The sequence below is a fragment of the Melospiza melodia genome, chromosome 2 (genome assembly GCF_035770615.1).
Source record: "Melospiza melodia melodia isolate bMelMel2 chromosome 2, bMelMel2.pri, whole genome shotgun sequence".
In the NCBI taxonomy this organism is placed as follows: Eukaryota; Metazoa; Chordata; class Aves; order Passeriformes; family Passerellidae; genus Melospiza; species Melospiza melodia.
In genome coordinates, this window is record NC_086195.1 from 57,624,075 (window position 1) to 57,645,291 (window position 21,217).

Genomic DNA, 21,217 nt, shown 5'->3' on the forward strand with positions numbered 1-21,217 from the left:
ATAGATGAAATTTTTTACAGTATCAGAATTAACTGAGTCAAACACCCTTAATAAACTTTCTCTTTTTGTGTCTAGTCTGGTCTACAACACAGCTACTTCACATAGAAAACACTTACTGACTTAAAAGAGTGTCAAGAGAAGCATTTCACTTTACAACTTCCTGTGAGAACGTTTGCCTAGCAAGCCTTACCTCTAAAAGTCCATCTTCAGGCAGGTCTGTGCAGTGAACAGCATTCTGAATCTTGTCCTTCCCAAAGACAGCACGCAGAGTTCCAGGTCGGAGGTGACGGGCTAATACCTATTGAACACAAACAAACAAACCAGAAGACCTTTGTGAACCACACTATTCATTTGTATAATGGATGCAAGATAACCTTGTAAGTAAAATATTATTATGCTATTAAAATATGAGTAGTATATTAAAATATGTGTAGTACACTGTAAAAGAAAATCTAGATTGAAAGCAGCCCTCAGGAGAAGGACCTGGGGGTGTTGGTGGACAAGAAGGTTGACATGACCCAGCAACATGCCAGTTGTATCCTAGGTTGCATCAAAAGCAGCATGGCCAGCAGGGTGAGGGAGGGGATTCTCCGCCCCACTCCACTCTGGTGAGACCCTGCCTGGCATTCTGCATCCAGCTCTGGGGCCCCCAGCGTAAGAAGATCGTGGACCTGTTGGAGTGAGTCCAGAGGAGGGCCATGAATGAAGCACCTCTCCTGTGATGACAGGCTGAGAGAGCTGAGGTTGTTCAACCTGGGAAGTTTCCAAGAGAACCTTAGAGCAGCCTTCTGGTACCTAAAGGAGGCTATAGCAGAGCTGGAGAGTGACCTTGCTAGGATAGGCAATGATAGGGCAAGGGTGAATGGCTTTAAACTGAAAGAGAGCAGGTTTAGAAAAATACTACAAAGAAATTCTTCACGTCGAGAGTGGTGAGACACTGGGACGAGTTGTTCAGAGAAGCTGTGGATGCCCCATCCTTGGAGCTGTTCAAGGACAGGTCAAATGAGGCTCTGAGTAACCTGGTGTAGCGGAAGGTGTCTCTGGCTATGGCAAGAGGGTTTGGAACTACTCGATCCTGAAGATCCCTTCCAACCCAAACCATTCTATGATTCTATAAAAAGAGAAATTCCAACCTGTACTACACACATAGACAGCTGCTGAAAAAAACACAACCATGGCTAGGAATACCTCCTTGAAACTGGGCCAAACAAGCCATGTTGGGTCACATACAGGACCCTTATTGCAGAAACACCTTACTGGTACTTGCATTAACACAGTTAGCTTATGTTAAGACCTTTGCAGCTCTCAAGCACTGAATGTGCTGTCTGTGAGCAGGCACAAATGTGCTGTCTTGCAGATTGCTTCCCTTAGCATGGAGCTACTTGATTCAGAATATGACATTTGTGAAGTCCAGCTGCTGAAACTCCTCTCAGTCTTCTCCTTTGACACTGTGACTAGTGCCAACATCTGATCCCTTCTAAGGATCAGTCCAGAATCTACATCTTTCTTTGTTCTTTGAAATTAACATTTCAGTCCTCTTCTTCATTTACAATGCCAAATACCTCTTAGGCCTCTCAGAGGCCTTTCTACTACAGCAGATACTCAGGTCCTGAGATAACATTCCTCCCCCACATTTTTACTGTGGTATTTCCCTCATACCCCGGAGGACTGCCTTCACTGGCTCTCCCCTCCATACTCTTTCTTCCAAGCCACAATGAAGTCCTGCTGTACTTCTCTGCACTATCACCTTGCACTATTGTCTTTTAACCCCTTTCCTATGCTACCCACACCCTTGGCCTCTCTTCCCAACACCCTGGAGGCTCTTCTCCAAGATCTATCTCATGCACAGTGAAATTAACCCAGTTTTCCCTCCTTAAAACCCTTTGGATGTTCTCCCACAAGTGCCTGTGAGGGGACGGGTGGATGACAAGCTCACACTACAGTTACTGAATAAAGAAAAGAACTCTTTCCTTGCCAACAAAGCCTTCATCAGCCCCTTCCTAAATAGGCACTGGGTACATTAGAGTGTAATCACTTTGGAAGTGGCCAGTGCAGTTTCACTGTGCCACTCCCAGGTGTTTGTTTCAGTGTCACAGCTGGAGGTTACTGTTCCCACAACGGAGTCGTCAAACGGGATTGTACAAGCACGTTCTAACTTTCAGTGTCAAATGGGTTCGAATTGACTTAATCAGTAGCTCTTAGCTGGTCTGGAAAACCTTGCACAGGTACAAATGAAAATCAGTCCCTCTTCTGGGATGGCAGCGAATGTTTTAAGCTAGTTCTAAAAGACCTCACAAGAGCATTATCTGACAAAAAACACCCTCTGTCCACTTTCCAGCTTCCCCCATTGTTTATGTCTCATTACCAAACTAAGACAATTGGACTTTAGCTCAGCAAGTCCTATATATTTTCCTATCATAACAATTAACGATTATTATGGTCTGTTACCCACCTGGAAGACAATTAAACTGCTTTAATGCTTGGAGTGTGTATAACCCAAAACATGATATGAGGAGAAGTTTCAGTTCCTCATTGTTACTGTCTGTACGGCACAGGTTATGAAAGATCTTTTGATATGAATGTCAAGGACATTTGAATAAGACACACTCAACATCAAATGAATTTTGCTTAAGACGAAAGTTCAGGAGTTCCGCTTAAAAAAAAAAAAAAAGCCCCAAGGAGAAAAAAACCTGCTCTTCTAAATGGTCCTCATTAAAGGCTTGAGATAAGGAAATCTGCTGGAGAAACAAAAGTCACATGCCAGTTCACTACAACAATGTGACACTTTAATCAAGCCTTCCTTCAAGCAACTGTTGATTGCAGTAACAACTAGCTGTCAGGAAGCCAGCAATAGCACTGGAGCTTCCAATCATTTTAATGAAAGTTTGGGAATACTAGAAAAAATGATCATGGTTATGAAACCTTTGTAAACAATTTAGGGACAGCTCAAGTCCAAAAAGCTAATGCTTGGTATTATATTCTGTTTACTCCCTATCCATCAAAAACTCTTTTGCTAAAACTGTTCTGTCCTCCAACAGGTCCAGAAATGCTGTTTCTTATGAAAATTCCACAAGATTTTCCTTCACTCATATTCTTCATCAAACTCACTTTTTTTCTTCTCTTCTCTCTGTTTTTAAGAGCGGCTATGGTCTCTTAACTTACCATTTGTCGTAAGCTGTCATTTCTACTTCACAACTTAAAGACAAAAGACATCGTGTTTCTTCCTGTGGACTCTCTTTCTTACTAACGTGGGCAAAAGCTCCTGCTGTTGCACTGTGCAATCTCTTGTTCTTCCTTCCATTTTTCAATGCAGGTTGTTACGCATTCTAGTGCCCTCCTGAAACTCTTGTACAAAGAGGGATGCATTCTGTTCTGTCTGGAATTGCACTGGGTCAGAACTGCTCAAAGGTAGGTCCTTCAGCACTTTACACTGTTAAGACCTGATTAATAAGAATCTAAATAAACTTTTCTTGCCATTAGTTAACAAACAGCAGAAACTGTCTCTGCTTACATTTACACAGCCAAAAAAGTACAATAATTGTCAATTCCAAAGTTTTACTAGTCCACTGCTTTCTTACTGCACCATCGAGGAATCATGAAGAAACAAGGTCTCTGTAAATGATGGAGATAAAAAGAGCTGTACAGCTCATATATTGTGTCCTTGTGTATGTATAGCTGGAAATCTTGGGAATGTTTCAGGGAAGAACAGAGTTCATTATGGAATTTATTGCTCATAGCAAGTATTAATACACACTCTTCTGGTCCATGCCAGGAAGCTTACCAATAATTTTATTTATAGAGCCTCATCTGTCTTAAAAGGGAGATACCAACAATGGGCTTTGGGTTGGTTTCCCCATGCCCTTTTAAACCTTCTTCCTAAGCTTTTGGCTGAGTCTAGTTTCTAGGAGTATGTGTTCTCCGCAATGATTTTCAGATTTTTTTTTGAAAGGAGTTGAGAGTGGGATGATGGAGGGGTTAAGAGCTGCTACAGCTCTGCCATATGCATGAGAGGAGACTGATGAGTGTGTGCTGGAGCTTCGTGTGCACGTGCAAACGGGGATGACACAAAACTGGGACCTCACACAAGAAGACACTGACACTGTTTTGTCTATGGCAAAACAAACCAGGGCTGCTGTACCAAAAGGCTTCAGCCTCTGGTCTTATTCAGCAAGTTATTTGACCACCCCTTACAGCTGGGCTTTGATCTACAGATAGCCCTTTGAAGATCCTTATACAGATGCATATATTTCATGTTTCTCTTTATCATGTAACTGTGTACAATGCAACAATGCCTGCATGAAGTACTTAGCACATTTCTAAAATGTTTCTATTTCTACACAAGTGAAAGGAAACAAAAATGTTACCAATGCCAGTAATATGTCACAATCAAACTGAAAACATCATAAACATATTCATAAGCAAAGCTCATTAACTGCTTGTCCTACAAAAGGCTGCACTTTTTTCATGGGCTGGATGGAAGTTAAGTAGAATAGTAACATGTACACCAGCCAAAATTGCAGATTTCAAGAAAATTTAGTGAAAACTGCAAATTTCAAGAAAATCTGGCTAATTTTTTAAGCACTGTCCTGAATATTTAATTGGTTATCTAGAAAGGCCACTGAATGAATCAAAACTACACAAAGGAACCATTACAGCCTAAGATTTTGTTCTTCTTAACATGAACTAGAATGAAGAAATTTTGAAAATGTACTGGCCCTCTTGAATGAAGCAGAATAAAAAAAGGAGTTTGATCAAATCTTCTCTAGCCACACCCTCTCTGCTCAGCAGGCAGGTTCCTTCTTTTAGTTTTGCTTTCAGATCAGCAGCATTCAGAGGACCTCTTGGGCTGTAACAGACTGCACAGATCCCTCCACACTCTCATAAACTGTTTTCCTATTCTAGCTGAGCCCTGGCTGTGCCCCTGCTCCTTACTCTTCTTGGCATTCCTCATTCATCCCTTTCTAAAGGCTTTGTGTTGACTTGGTCTCCCCACCTCTGCCTTCCCCACCCTGCACTCATGAAGCTTCTTCCTTCTGCAGTTTTCCATGCTCTGCTGCTGTCAGCAATGAGATGGTCCCTCTCTCCCTTTGAGGGTGCCACCTAATCCAGGACGCAGAGCCAGCCTCAGGCAAACCTCAAGCACCTTTCTCCTCATAAGGATGAGCTATGCCCTTGTCAAGAGAACAGAACATACATTAACTGTGAACAAATAAAATTATGTAAATTCTGCCATTCACCTTAGAATTTGTCTGGCTGACCTTCAGGCATTGGAAAGCCTACTGCCTCATCCAAGAAAGGCACCTGAGCTTCCTCTGTAGTGCATAAAAATGATCTAAAACAACATTTGCAGCACAGCAATTATGGAAGCTAAGGAAGGATAAGTGCTTCTCTCTCTTCACATCATCATAGTTCTTCAGGTGACTTTTATTTTCAGGGCATTTTAGCACCAGTCATATCAAACACTGATGGTTGCAGTAGGGAGCTGGAAAAAATACTTGTTCCTACAAGCCATCAGCAAGAAGTAAAACAGTAGTACAACCTTTGTCATACAAGACAGGATAGGGGACAAGCACGTCTTGCAATGCTGATTGAAGCTACAAACTCTTTAACACTACTGTTACTGTGAGAACACCTTCAGATCAGTCCAAGAGATTCTTCACACAAGTTCTCATCCAAAGACAAATGCTTAAGTGTCAAAGTGAAACCTGTGGTCATAGGTGACCTTGTGCATGATACCAAAAGGGCTAGCTTGCCTTGGCTTGCTTCACATGTTTTCTTTGCAGCTCATACTCCCTCCAAACTCTAGCAAACCACTTGTGACATGTGTGCTTCCTGATTTGTTAGCACTGCCTTGGTTTATGTTGCTCTGCTTCATGCAGTAGGTGACTTGGAAATCAACATCAGCTGCTGCAGAACACAATTTTCTATTCCTGCAGCAACTCAAGGTCCAGTTCATCACCCTAAACTAACCCTTCTGTCTCTATTACAGAGAAAAATTACGTAAGATGGTGGTGCTGTTGCCACTGTAAAAACTTTAACTGGGGAAGAATTTTGCCTTGAAACCTGGGGTCTGCCTGTAGAAAGGTGCTTCAGAAAGCTTCTAAATACAAAACCAGGTCAGTCTTAAAGAGCATGCAAGAGGCTTCTTCAGTTTACATTTCACAAACCAATCCAGAACAGAAGTCACTTGTTGAGTGACATGTTTTCTCTTTGTGTTCTACATGAGCTGCAGCAATGTCATGTACAAATAGAGTCAGTATCAAAGGCCTTACACAGACTTCAAGGGAGTCAGTGTAACCTGAAAGTGCTTTTGTACTTTCCACATATCACCAAAAAAAAAAAATCAAGCCAAAGTAACCTCCTTTAAACATACACACTAAACTCCCCTCACCTTTGAATTTTTATCACAAGCCAAACTCAAGAACCTGGAAAAGCTGCAAAGTCTTTATAGTATTTAGCCTAACCATCTCTCCCCTTAGCACTGCACACTTCACCTGGACTTCCAGCCTGTCTTATCCTGGCTGATGCCAAAATAGATTACTTACTGTCCATTCTGACACGGTTCTCATACTTTTAACTGAGCCAAGTCTGTGTGTCTGCAGTTCTCTACAGGAAAAAGGATGGCTGTAAAGGTTTGTTCAGCAAATGAATTGATCTGATCCAGGCAACAGTAGTCAAATTTTCAATTGCAAGGCCTATAAAAAGTGCACGTGAGGTGAAACTCCTTCTAAAATCAAACAGTTTTGCAACAGTAGCAGCAACGTCTCAAACCATAGTTTATTTTATTATGTAAACTTACTCTTGTCTGACTAAAAAAAAATAAAAATAAAAAAAAAAATCCGTCTACTTTTCTGTTTATTTTAAAGTCAGTCAACCTCCGAACTACCAGTCTGAAGCCCTGTGTCTTTCAAAACTTTTGTTAACAGACCTAAAATTATATTCCACGCTCCAGTGTTGGCAGTTTTCCGGAAGCTCACAAGTCTGTCCAAGTTGTTACTCTGTCTCCTCCTCACCCTCCATCCCCTCAGGCACTTTGCTCCTCTCTGTTTCCCTCCCGCACCTTCCCACCACTCCTCCTCCCTGGCACCCCAAAGGTTCTGCACCAGCTCTCTGCAGGTTCTCTGCTGTGGGCAGCACACGTGGCACATTTGCCAGCCTAAGACACTATTTTCACTGATCTTGGTGCTTCTGGTTGGTGTTTAAGTGATTCTAATGATAAGTGTCCTGCTCAGAAAGTTTGTGTACCTGTCTGCCATTGCCAATGTGCTGAACTTGGGTAGCCACACACCTGAGGTGTAAATTAGAGTGAATGGTGAAATCTTGAAGATAATTGAGATACCAAATACAAGCTGGTCACAAAACAGGAACAAAGATAAAATATCCACCTTGTCCCATTATCTTGTCCCATTATCTGGGTGCCATAAGGGATATTTATGTTACTTGACAAGCTAGAAAAAGAAAAAATTTAACAACTGAAAAGCAACTAACCCCACAAGACATCAGAACATGCAGTATAACTGTAAATTTCATTACTAGATGCTTTAAGTTTGAAAGGTGACATGGTCCTACTGATGCTTTTCCAATGCCTTCCAAGGCACCCAGAATATCATCTATTTATTAATTCACCTGTAAAACAAGGACAAAAACACACTAGGCTGCAAAAGATATTTCGAGATTTTATTAATTCAGATTAGCAAAATATGTGAAGGGACTCCAGTAAAAGTCACTACGAGATTGCAAGACATTATTTTTCATCTGCAGGTATTCTGGCTGATTTTTCCCCAGTAAGAAAAAGAATAATTACAAATCACCTTTTCCTCTGATTTTTTTTGAGATTAAATTCTACATTTGCAGAGCAGTCTAGGTATTGGAGCTTTACACTTTGCAAAGCAGAAAAAAATGCTCTGAAATTCTACTGAGACTTCCCAAGCTGAACCAATTTTGGACCATTCACTTCAACAGAAGATGGAGATGGCTTGAAAGACAAAATTCACATGTCTGCTGCAAATCCCAGAGATCATTTTCATTTGATTCTTAGCATCAAATGCGAGAGACCTTCCCCTTCCATTTTGTGCCCTAAAGCCTCTCCAGTGCAACCTTGGAGGCAGCAGTGCTGCCATCTTCCTACACAGTTGTGAGCAGCCCTGTTCTGATGGAAGGAATTACTCATTGTTTGTGTTACAACTACTTTTTAAAAGTTCCTGCTCTGTTCAGGACTAGCTGTATTAGCCAATGTACCTATACATAATAACAGATGGTTCTTGGCCTGGAAATCTCATAGGAAAACTTATAGGAAGAGACACAAAGAACAGAAAATAGCAGCATGGACCCCATTTTCTGGAGTGGGGAAACCAAGACAGTGAGACAGTAATTTTCCAGGGGCGCAAAAGAAATACGTAATTCACAAGAATGCAAGTTCAATGTCTAACTTTCAGCTCATATCTTTAAAATCTCAGATCAGTTCCTCAACTATTCTCTCTCCTTGATGTAATGCTTTGTAATTCCTGCGTAGCACTCTGATGATAAGCCACAGTCTGCAGAACTCAGACTATACCAGGTCACCTATGGGGACCTGAGAGCTGCCATGGGAATATGAAGAACTGTTGCTTACCCATCTTCCACCCTGGCCACATTCTAGTTCCTTGATGTGGGAAATCAATGGAAGCAGAGAAAAGAAAAACTTCTTATTAGAAGTATTGAAGGGAAGTCCCATTTGCACATCAGACACAGTCTATCATACTGTAAGTGAAAGAAGCTGATAAAAATTCAGCTCAGGTGGCCCTGCAGCAGAACAGAGAATGTCAGCCTGAATCAAACAGACAAGCAATTTATTCAGCAAGTTCTCAGAAATTGAATTAAGCATTTTATATCCAGCTTCTAAAATGCTTTTGCTTAGTTAACAGTATCCCCAGGCAATGAGACCAGTGATATATACTGAAAACTACTGCTGCAGTTTTTCTCACAACAATGCTAAGGCTGGCCGTCAGCAGTTGATGAGAGGAGGAAGAATAATAACAATAATAACAACAACAATACCCATCATCATTGTAAATGTGAAACTAGACTAGTGCTTTTTGTTACAGAAGGGAAGGCTTAGGTCACGGTATTTGTTTTCATCCACTTTGAAGCCTTCATTAATGTAGTTCAAACAGAAAATAACTGCAGATACAGAATCACAGAAAAAGCTGCCTTGGAAAGGAGCCACAAGGATTGCCAATCCAACTCCTGACCTGGCACAGGACACTCCAGGAGTCACACCATGTGTCTAAGACCATTGCCCAAATGCTTCTTGAACTCTGTCAAGCCTGGTGCTGTGACCACTTCCCCGAGGAGCCTGTTCCAGGGCCCAGCCACCCCTTGTATGAAGAATCTTTTTCTAATATCCACCCTAAACCTCCCCAGACACAGCTTCAGGCCATTCCCTCAAGTCCTGTCACTTTTCAGCACAGAGAAGAGATCAGTGCCTGCCCCTCCTCTCATCCTCACAAGGAAGCTGTAACTGCAGGGAGCTCTGTCCTCAGTCTCCTCTTCTCCAGGCTGAGCAGCTCAAATGACCTCAGCTGCCCCTCATACAGCTTCCCCCTTCTCCATCCTCATTACCCTACTTTGGACACTCTCTAACAGCTTCATACACTCCTTATGTTGTGACCAGAGCTACACCCAATATTCCAGGTGAGGCCGCCCCAGCTCAGAGCAGAGCAGGACAATCCCCTCCCCTGCCTGGCTGTGATGCTGGACCTGATGCCCCCAGGACAGGGCTGGCCCTCCTGGCTGCAGGGCACTGCTGGCCCAGGTTTACCTTTCCATGGACCAGGACCCCCAGGTCCCTTTCCATGGCGCTGCCTTCCCCATTGCTTTCTCATTTTCAGTCTTTCTGTACATGCCAGGTTGCCCCATTCCAGGTACAAAATCCAGCACCTTCCCTTGCTGAACTTCATATGGTTGGTTATTGCCCAGCCTTCTCATTTATCAAGGTCTTTTTGTGGGGTCCCTGCCTTGGAGGGAGTCAACAGCTCCTCCCAGTTCAATATAATCTGCAGACTTGTTCAGTATCCCTTCCAGCCCTGCATACAAGTAATTTATGCTCTGTTGAAGAGCAGAGGGCCAAGGATGAAGCCCTGCAGAACCTCACAAGTGACAGGTCACTAGTCTGATGTCACAACTGTAACCCTTTGTGACCAACCTGTGAGCCAGCTGCTCACCCATCCCATGACGTGTTTATCCAGCTGTATGCTGGACACCTTGTATGCTGGACACCTTGTCCAGAAGGATCCTGTGAGAGACAGTGTCGAAAACTTTACCAAAATCCAGAAAGATTACACCAGCTGGCTTCCCTTGATCAACAGGGTGGGTCACCTTGTCATAAAAGGAAATTGGATTTGATAAGCAGGACTTTCCCCTCAACAAAGTAATGCTGGCTGTGACCAATGATTGCATTGTCTTACAGGTGTTTTTCAATACCTTCCACAATAATCTTCTCCATAACTCCGATTTCTCTCATTTGACAATTTATCATCAAGAGTATCTAAGATACACTGTGATCTGCAGCTCCCTTCTTGTTTGGCTATTACTACTTCTACTACTGATAGTGTTGACCTATCAGTAGGTCAACACTGAGCAGAGCAGAGCCTGAACAAGAAGTCCTCTGGGATAAGGAAAAGAGAAAAATAAGTAATGTACTTCTAGGAATTCACCATTCATAATCTGCTGACTGAAAAACATGAAACTTTCTGGGACAGTAACAGCCAACTTCAGGATACTCACAATCACAAAATCATCATGGTTGTGATGCCTTGAGAGGCTACCTAGAACAGAGGCTAGACAGTGCTAAAGGAATAAAGTAGATATTTATTAAAAAGGCCTTCAAAGAATACACCTTGGGCATTACAAGAGCCTGGCTAAGGTTACACCCAAAATGGATGACGGGTCACACATTTCCACACTTTTGTAAATTTTGGCCCATTACTTATTGAGGCTAATTGTCCCATAACAGCTTAAGGTTATGAAGCCCCATCTTCCCAGTTGGCTCTCCACAATTTGTAGTTGTTTATAATTTTGAGTCTGAAGCTGTAACAGTGTCCTTGGTTCTTGGGCTGGAAAAAGATTGTTTTGTCTAACTAAACTGAGGAGAACTTGCTAACACTTTATATGAAGTTCAGAGTTATATACTAATGCAGTACAGAATCTGGAAAACATGAAAGCTAAAACTTAAGGTGTTAGTTGTGTGGAAAAGTTAACTGTTCTACTGCCCTTTTTCAACATGGCTATAACTTTCTCTCTTGCACAATTTCATCAAGCAGCTTTCTGTGTTCACTCTTGCTAACTGCCATCTACAGAGCTCTAGAAAAAGCACTTGCTTTTCTACCACATTCTACCTTTATTATTTTCTTAATTTTTAAAAAATGAAATATCACTCATATTACCTCATAATGTGAAGTATTTGCAACAGCACAACATAACCAATATGTTCCAACTAGAGGCTGGGACGAATTCTAGTAAAGGACAAGGCTATCTACAGTCAACAAAAACCTGAGGCACGCATGTAAGCAAATGCTCTTAATCTATTCAAATCAAAGATTCTACAAACACACAAGGTCACCATGACCAGAGTGCTATGAAACCAAAGGGGAAAATAGTTGTTTAATGCGGTAATAGTATAACTTTCTTTCCCAGACAGAATGACCTCCAAACTTGCCGTATCTTTTGGAAACATTGCTCCCTTTTTGCAAGGAAAAAATGAAGATATAAGCTGGTTTATTTTCCCGAATATTCATTTTCTGGTATTTTATATATCAAAAACATTGCTGTCCAAGGTAAAAGGGTGATTTGCTGTCTGCTGTAACCAAACAGAACACAATGGAAGCAAAGAAAACAACCACGAATTTAACCCAGAACCATCATATTCTCAAAAAGGCTCTCACCTTGCCTTTATGGACTGAATATATTAATTAATCTATTCTTAGGAACCTCTGCAACTACAGCAGAACCTTAAATAGAACAGTGTAAAGGAAAATGAAGGGAGAAAAAAATACTAAAAAAATGAAAAGAAAGGGAGACAGACATCCTCTGACTGCAGGAGGACACTACAATCTAAAAGTTCTGATGATCAGCTATTTGTATTACTGACAAAGACTTTTCATAAGGGGGAATATACTCTTATTTTTAAACAGTATTAAAACCCTCCCACAGGCCAGGTAAATCACATTGTAATCCAGTGCAGCTGTGAGAAACAAGTCCTGGAGAGAACCCTGCAGACTACCTTTGATCAACCTACCAGTGCAGGATTACATTGTATATTTGTCTATACTAGGCTGGTATCACATAATCAGCGGCTAATTTAGAAGCCTACCTCTTTCTCTACAGTAGTGGGAACCAAAACTTTTCCCTTTAATCCATCTAAGATACCTAAGCAGAGATACAACAAAGATATGATATATTGATTTTGTATTATTTAGACACAAACCAAGCAAATGCTGAAAGAAACTAGGCAAGCACTTTTAAAACTTTGTGTGGTCACTTTTAAAATAAAATTTGAGCCATCAGTATGAGATACTAAATCAGTAACACTACGCTGAAGCATGGCATTTATTCAAAGCTTGGAGAGAACATTACCAGGAAGATCCAATGAAAACAGGGTGTGGAAGCATTCATTTTGCAGAACAAGACCTGCAGATGGATAGTTATTGCCAAAACTCTGCGCAATCAGAAAAACTCCACCTCCTCAAGGCAGAATAGACAAATTTATGTAACTTACAGCATTTATAAGAATCTTGTGCTCATCACAGCTGCTTAAAATAACCAATTCTTTAATAACACACACCTACTTCTTTGGTTTGTGCTCAGTCTGAGTGCAAAGGGAGCCTTTATGATTTCTAAGCCAGTCTTTCAGTCTTCATTCCCACCTACGTACAGATGCAATTAGTCTTTGTAATTTCAGATGAGATTACATGTCCTTCGCTGTCTGCAGAGCTGATCAGTACCAAGGTCTTGACCAAAGAAAAAATGAGTTTTCTTAAAAAGTAAATATTCTAGGTGCAGCTTAAACCCTTACCAAAATGGCTGGTCCTGTGACACTTTTTGGGAAAGGCCCAAACATCCAGCTCCAGGACATCCTGGCACATTAGCCATTCTGGAGAGTAACTAGGAGATCTCCATGGTAGTTCAGCAAGTCAAGGAAGATCAGTAACCAATGCTGTAAATGCTCTGTGGCACAGATCTGCTTTCCTTCAGTCTCTGGGCTCATGTTAAGTTTCACTCCTATTGCTAAAAGAGGGCAAGATGTTCCAGCCTGGAACGAGGTGAGAGGTACCCCGAAAGAAACATTTCCAAGCCAGAGATAGATTGACATAAGGGAAAGACAGAAATGCAGATTGGAACACTGAAGCTGATGCTCCTTTCTAGAAGGACATACAGAATCTTTGACAAAATATTGTAACTTCCTGCAAATGTCCAGAAATCAGTTTAAAACATGTCTTGTCATCAGAGGATACTAAAATATCATAATGTCAGGTAGTAGAAGAAACTCAAAAAAAAAAACCCTACTACATAGGCTAGAGGGGGTTTGGTAGTCAACTAATTATAAAAAAAGGCATTGCAGCAACTGGAAATGAGATGCAAATATACTCTCAGCCCTCCCCCAGAGGGCACAAACACCTTCTCTCCAGAGGACAAAAGCAGCAGACTCTCCAGTATCATGCCTCTGTGGTGGCAGTGGCCCTGGTAATAGACAGTGCACTATCTTTTATTAACTATTTTAGCAGATTACTCAAATTTGGGACCACTGAACTCAAGTCCAGTGAGCTCATATCCAGGATGTGTTTAGGCAGCAACAGTTGCATTGATAACACATTCAAGTTCAGTAGCGCTGGAGCCACAGACAAGGAGTGGCAGATAAAAGCGTTTTTTTCCAACTGTAACTTTGCCAGCATGCCTCAATCATACTGGATTTAAAGTAGAGTTAGGTCTTGAGGGCTCTGTCAATATTTAGTCTCCTGATGGAGACTGTCAGTCACCACTAATAACAGCAAATTTCAATCTAGCCATCAAGAATCAAAGTGAGCCTACAAGCTCCAGGTCCACATGACACTGAACAGCCATCATATGACAGCAACCTTGTGGCAACAACAAGCCACATCTAAAGCAAACCACTTGCAAGTAAAGGGCTCCTCCACTACTACTGCTCTGATTTTTGTTCTAATCTTTGCACACAGACATACTGCCCTGGGGCTGAAATCCCTCTTGCCATAAAACCCCTGCCCATCACCTGCAAAGAGTGGCTTGGAGGAGACAGTCGGCAAGAAACACAGCTCTAAGCTGGTCACTTCAAAACTGTGAGCAGATCATCCATGCCACTACAAAGGACATATACACGTGATCAAAGCAAATAGGGCAGCAGGGGTAGGGTGGGTATCAAGGCCTGCCAGACATCTGCAGTACATATTCAGAAGCAAAAAAGACATCAGGAGAACTTACTATGATCACTGAATTCATGCCTGTAAAAATTACTTATTGGATTCTTGACTCTCAGCTGCTCCCAGGGCTACACAGAGCATAATTATGAGTTTTGTTCCTGGTGCAGCCAGTGCAGACTCCATGCATTTTAAACCAGGGAAAGCAATTCACTGCCACAGGTGCAGTGTTTGGCATCCACAGACATAGGCTTGTTTCTGGCAAGAAAGTGTAATACTGCTGGAGGTAAATTTCAAATCATACACCAATATACGGACAGTCTAAAACAGTGGTGACAACACCTAGTTGCAGTCACATTACAGCTATGGGTCATTAGAGCACAGCTATCTCAGCACTTCCTTTTTTCTAGATCCCCTGCCTGTGCACGAACAGGTGACATGGAAAAAGACAGGAGAAGTCCTGAACTTACAGATACCTTGGGGTTTAGGAATCAGCAGTGCCAGCTCAGAAAAAGGAGGCTGCACTAGAGGGAAGAATGCACCTCTGCAGATAAAAACTACCCTGTCTCCCAACTAAGAGCCTTAGCTCTGTCTAGAACACTTTTTCATTAGACCTGTAGAAATTAATGTAGAAATTAAAAACTGAAAGGACAGAGTCAGATGATTGACCCTAAATAACATCTAAGCAATTCAATCATGTCTTTCCTATTGCTGGCTTAAACAGCAGGGTATTGTAACTGGTATTGATTGGTCTGTTTACTACTCAAGCTAGTAACAGTCTGCATCTGAATGAAAGTTTTTATTTTTATTACTTGACTCAGACTATCTGAGCAGATAATCAATTACATTAAAATTTTCTTCAATAAAGAGTTAGATTAAAACAACCTTATTTCTCTTGAAAGACATTATGTATTTCATTGTCAACACTCTCATCAGGGCTCACTAGGCTATAGGGAGAATCCACACTGAAATAGCTATAGAGGTATTAACAGAAAACAAGTACTTGGAAGCTCAAAAATAGCCTTTATATTCCTTTACATCTTCCACTGAAGTATTCTTTATATGATGCACTATGAAAATGTTGTGCTGATAATGTAACTCTAGGAATGAACATGAACACTGTATGCCTCACATATACCTGTTTTTCACTGCTAGAGATTCACAGGAGGTCTATAAAAACAAAAATCTTACAGCAACTGTGCTCTTTGGCTCATAGCTATCCCTGTTTAACTGATGTGATTAACTGAGGCAGAAAGATATTGAACTTTTTGTCCAAGGTCACACAGTGAGGTCAGGAATGGAGCTAAAGCAGACTCCAGCTCTTTCAGTTCACTGCTTTGTTTTAACCATCTAATCTCCCTTTCAACTCTTTCATGCAAAAGTACAAATGACTTGATACACTGTTACACTTAGAGGCGCAAATCCCCAATGTAAAAAGAATGCAGGTTAGGATTTAAAGCAAGCGTATGAAAATCCCCTTTCAGTCCACAGGATGCAGAAATACTGCAGCACACCCCACCACTTTAATAGTATCTCACAACAGAAGGGACTTGAGTCATGTTTAGTGTACTGCCAATTCCAAGTTAGAAGCTCTTAGGAATACTAAAATTTATGCAGTCAGCCAGGAACATGTAGCTGATGAAGACTCTTGGAATAATGTATTATAACCAACTTTTTAATTTGCATATGAACAAAGTTAAAAAAAAAAAAAAAAACAACAAAATACAAAAAACCCCCACCTTAATTTGTACAGCATTTTTCAAGTGTTTTATGAATACTAAGTAATCATCCTGACAACTCCATGACAAAATGGTACCAAGCAGTTATTTCAATATAGAAGCTGCACAAAGATGTGAAAACTAAAGCTGTAGCTTCAGACCTAAGTAATAACAAAAAGCCTCTAACTGCTCCAGAGGCCCAAAATATACAAACATTAGTGAAATGAAATATCAATGCCAGCAAACTCAAGTGGTGACAGGATTCCCTGGCCACCTTCCCCTTGTTCCAAGGTTTTCCATTACAGACTTTACAACCCGGTCCATGTTAAAGCAAGCCAAATCAATGCAGAATAGGTTGCTTTCTTTTTCTTCCTTACTGACCTTAAAACAGCTTTTTTCATAATGCAACCGTGCTGCATTTACCCCTACCCCTCCAAGCATTTTCATTTCTTTACAATGAAGGAGAAACATAACTTCATTTCTGTCAGACTTTGGTCCAGTTAGTAACTTTTACCTCCGAGTAATAGTGTGCACTGAAAGTTGAAAAGACACGTGTTCTGTAAGAATCAGATCTAATTAACTTTTAAAGTCCTCTTCCTAGTTTTCTAGAAGAGCTACCTCTTTGTCATAGGTGAAATTTAAAAATTTTTTCCTTTCAATTTTTTTTCCTTTCTTTTCAACTGCACCAATAGAAACACAGTGAAATAACATCCAGCAAAAAATGTGTAATTTAAGAACCTGCATAGCAAGATTTGATAGTGTATTTTAAAAAAGGGCTTAAGTGATCCAGACACACCATGAAAATCAGTGGGACCTGAAGTCATTTCATAAGCCCCATTCTTATTTGTAATTTAAATATCTGGATGTCAGCATTTCAAAACTTAAAGTTTTGTGTGCATAGCAGACTGAGGATGCCTCCCCTCCTGAAAAGCTGCAGTCTTGTGTGACATTCAGACACCTTTTTAAACAGTTCTTATTAACATTGCAAATAAACATTTTCAAGATGGGTATCAGTATGACTGCTGGCCTTTTACAGGGGTGCTGCAAAAATAAGTAAAGAGTAAATAGCTGTTTATTATAGCAGATATGGAGAGAACCTTCCACTTCCAAGGCCCACATTTTAGCCACAGAGGCAAACCAGGACAGAGAGGAAGAGGCGCATAGAAGGAGCCTGAGACCTGACTAGAGAATGCAACTGGAAGACAAGAACAAGCATCACAACTGGACTACAGAAAGGCCTGAGGTGTGACCACCAATGGCACAAAAGAATGAGCTGTGATTAAAGAGGCTGACAGCACACCAAGAGTACAGTGAGCCAGGCAGACACTCAGCAGAAAAGTGCCAGCATACCAGAAGGATGCAAGGAGCAAGCAGGATCTGCAGAAAGGCATATATCCTACTGCAGGTACTATCTACTGGGGACAAGTGTTCCACAAGCCGGAAATCTGCCACACTGAACCCTTCAATCAGACCACAGTAATTTTGGGAGTGAGTATGTTCAGCACAGCTCTTTCCAGAGAACTACCTTTATTTCATCACCTGCTTTCCAGTTACGATAGGGTCTTCACACATGACTACCAAGAGCCTCAAACCAGTTTTTTTGTTTAGTTGTCTTCCCTACTACCACAGAGGAGGTTTTAATAAATTATTTATAAGGTGGTTTATAATGAAGGATATTTTTGGCAGAGAGCTTTACTGACCTGCAGTGCTAACAAACTATTACCCGCTTATAGAAAGCAGTCCAGAGTTCCAGTTCATTTTTAGCATTATACACTTGTTGTAAATTGTTATCTTAATAAAGTCTAATCCTCAAAATAGAAGAATTCTAATTCTTTCTTAAAACGTATACATCCTGTAAAACCAAGAACAGACATGTTAACAAACATTCACACCTGGTTCAGATATCTGATGTGCCATAAAGTAATTATTACATTTGTTATGTATTTAAGATATAATTAACAGAACAGGTGATTGGCAAAGATTCATTATATAAGTCAAATTCCAACGACCTTCAGTCACTTCAAACAGCACTTTGCCTTGAAAGCAATGACAGTGATTTCAGTGGCAGATAAGGTACTCTGTAACAGGAGCAAAAGTGACCCAAATGAGTCCATTTTTGTAGTGAACTTGGTCTTCTCCTGTGTTTTTGAACAGACTGCACACACATCAGAATCTATCATATGTAAAAAGACAAGCTATAAAGAGATCCAGATCTCTTAATGATAATGCACTATTTTCATGACACTTAGATGCTCCTTAACCACTAGAACATCAATCAAGTCCTAATTATCTTCATGGTCTGCATATAACCTCTTTCGGTAATGAAACTGCTGTTATGGTTTCTGCTACTCCTATTTTAGACAAATATTGTAACCACAAAGTGCAGGTGTGAGCTTCTCTGGCAATTCCAGTTGGGAATGACAAAAGCCAAGATACCTTAGCCCCTTTATCCTCGTGGACAAGCTACAAACACTGTCTGAAGAGACAGATTAACTTCAGGCAATGATTTGTCTTGACAGCATCTGCAGTTACTGTACATAGGCTTTATGTGCTTGGTGAATCAATTAATTTGCAATTTAGACAGAAAACAGTGCACAGAAATAAAACACAGTTGCCTGTCTTCCAAACATACCATTAGTGGAACTGCTCTGAAGTCAGCGTCCAAAACTTACAGCCTGTGCTTCCACTAGAAGCAGGCAGGTACTCATTTTCACTTCACAAGTCAGACATTAAACCATTACCAGGGAAACGCAAACAGCATCACTAAGTCACTGAGGAGCAAGAGATCTGGGAGACAGGAAATTAGTTCCCCCCTCTGTGGTTTTCTTCTGTTACCCAGAAAACCCACCAGTTTATACATCCCTCAGTCCCACAGCTCATCAATAGTTGCTTACACACATTGTATATTTATTACAGTTTTTCATGTGAGTAAGGAAAACCAATGAAATTCCCCTTATATAGAAACAATTGTCTTTCATAAATAAAAGCCACTGTGATGTTTGCAAGCATACGTTGATTTTAATTTATCAGGTATTAAACAAGCAGACACATGAAAAGGATGTAATAGGCCCAAATAAAATGACTGTATCTTTGAATGTTTTAAAGACCAGTAACCTTAAACATGAAATTTCAAACAAAACTGAAACTACTGTTTGTGTACATTACTACTGATATACCATCCTACAGTTAAAACTTAATCAGATAAATGGCTTTTGCTCTGTTTACAAGATGCTAACCCGGTAGGGAAATACTTGAATGTTACCAAACAGAAAAGGCAATAAAAGTTTGGATAATGCCTTTAACCTGTGCTTTCTATAATGAAAACTCTGTATCTGAAGAAAAACATCCCGAATAACTTGTTCTCCCCTTCAAACATTCATTTGTGTGATTATTTTCCAAGAAGATTGATGACTTGCCTCAAGTCTGCCACTAAAACATTAAATAATAACAAGAAAAACATACAAGCCCTGACTTCACTGCCTCCATTGCACCTTTCACCTCATTCTTCTTGTGTGTAGAGCAGCCTTCACTGTTTAACAGAAATCTGCAAACTTTCTGAGACAGTACTTACACCTTTCTTCAAAATGCACACAGTATTACACATATGTAATTATACACCTCAAAAAATGAAAAACAAAAGCTAGAAGCAAACAGGTATGAGAACTTTGACACACTTTTTTGTTTGCTTCCTTCTAAAAATCAAAGGAACCTATTTTTCTTTCAGTTTCATCCTAGGAGAATGCCACTGACTGAAGTGAATTAACATGTGATCACACTAGCATCCACAAGAAATAACTGTTCATTGCAGGGCTCTGAAGCTTTGCATTCTTATATTTGTGAATTCTTGAACAGAGATTTTTGCCTAGATAGCTTTCCTTTCACATAAATGTCATCACAGTATTTTATAATCTGGTTTAGGTAAGATCAGAAGGGTTGCTAAAGGATTTGCAAATTAGTCCACCAAGGTCAGTGTTTGACCTCTTATAATAAGGTAATACTGACATATTTCTAATGAATGCAGCAGGCATATGGCTGCTATACCACACTTTGACATTTTAATTCACTTTGCACATCAACTTTTTATGCTTTATTTATCCCTCAAGAAAGTACTTACAGGGTCAGAAGGACCACAGAAGTCTCTGAACACTTTTGAAGGATCTAATTGTCTAATCTCCATTGCTATGCAAGGGCCTGAACACAACTCTGAAACCATCTCCTGGAAGAGAAAGAAGACAAAAAAAAAGTTGAACTCTTTGGGTTTCAGCAAGGGATGCATTTCTCCCCAAAACAAGGCCCAAACTTACAGGACACGAACAATTAAGAAACATGCATTTAGGAAAGTGAGGACACTCAACAGATACCATTAGTACTCACCACAAAAGCAATGTTTTCCATTTTGCTACTTGGTTTAGAAGGTGAAAATTGAGAAAAATTGGATATTCAGCTTCAACAGGATTCTGAATAGTATAAAACTGCATCCACAATACTTGAAATTCTTTTGTAGGTACATCCTTATTGATCTGGACCTAGATTCCAAGGCAGTATCTCGTAACTTGTCAAACTAGACTGAATCACTGGAATGTACTTTGCTGGGTTTTAAACCTGGAAAATCACGCTACGTTCAGCCAGTTCCACAGGCAGCAATGTACTTTGCAGTGTTCCCTACCAGAAGCACAGTACACAGCCTATCTGTTCTTAAACATACACTCATTTGATGGCTTTAAGTCATTAAAATATCTCCTGAGCTTTTGGTTCTCTCTGTCTTTTCCTCACAGATTACTGGAGAAGCTGAAACACACAAGCCAACAGTATCTGTCCCTGTGGCACAATCTGTCAGGGAAAGGGTCTGGCAACATTCTTGTGATGTACTAATACCAGGATCTCAGTAATAGTGAAATCATCTGTTTCCTGGAGTCTCCAGGAGAGTAAAGAGACATTGTGAGTTCTGTGTGGGTGATGAAGATGGGTCTTAGCTTTCATAAGCTTAAAATAACCCTGGGCATTAGTGCCATTTTGGAGTTTGTTAATTAGAAGTATGGGTTTCACAAGCAGAAAGAATCTATTTTGATGTTCTAGTCTGACTTCCTTTTT

At 40.5% G+C, this 21,217-nt stretch overlaps 1 protein-coding gene across 2 annotated transcripts in view; it reads right to left on the reverse strand.

Moving 5' to 3' along the window:
• The window catches only part of NME7 (NME/NM23 family member 7), an 88,835-nt gene that overhangs the window by 15,049 nt on the left and 52,569 nt on the right, over window positions 1-21,217 (reverse strand). For both annotated transcript variants that reach the window (XM_063148292.1, XM_063148293.1), the window contains exons 10-11: window positions 20,241-20,342; window positions 191-298 (exon numbers count right to left, since the gene is read on the reverse strand). In XM_063148292.1, the coding sequence (XP_063004362.1) occupies window positions 191-298; window positions 20,241-20,342 (210 nt within the window). The remainder of the gene's footprint in view (window positions 1-190; window positions 299-20,240; window positions 20,343-21,217) is intronic.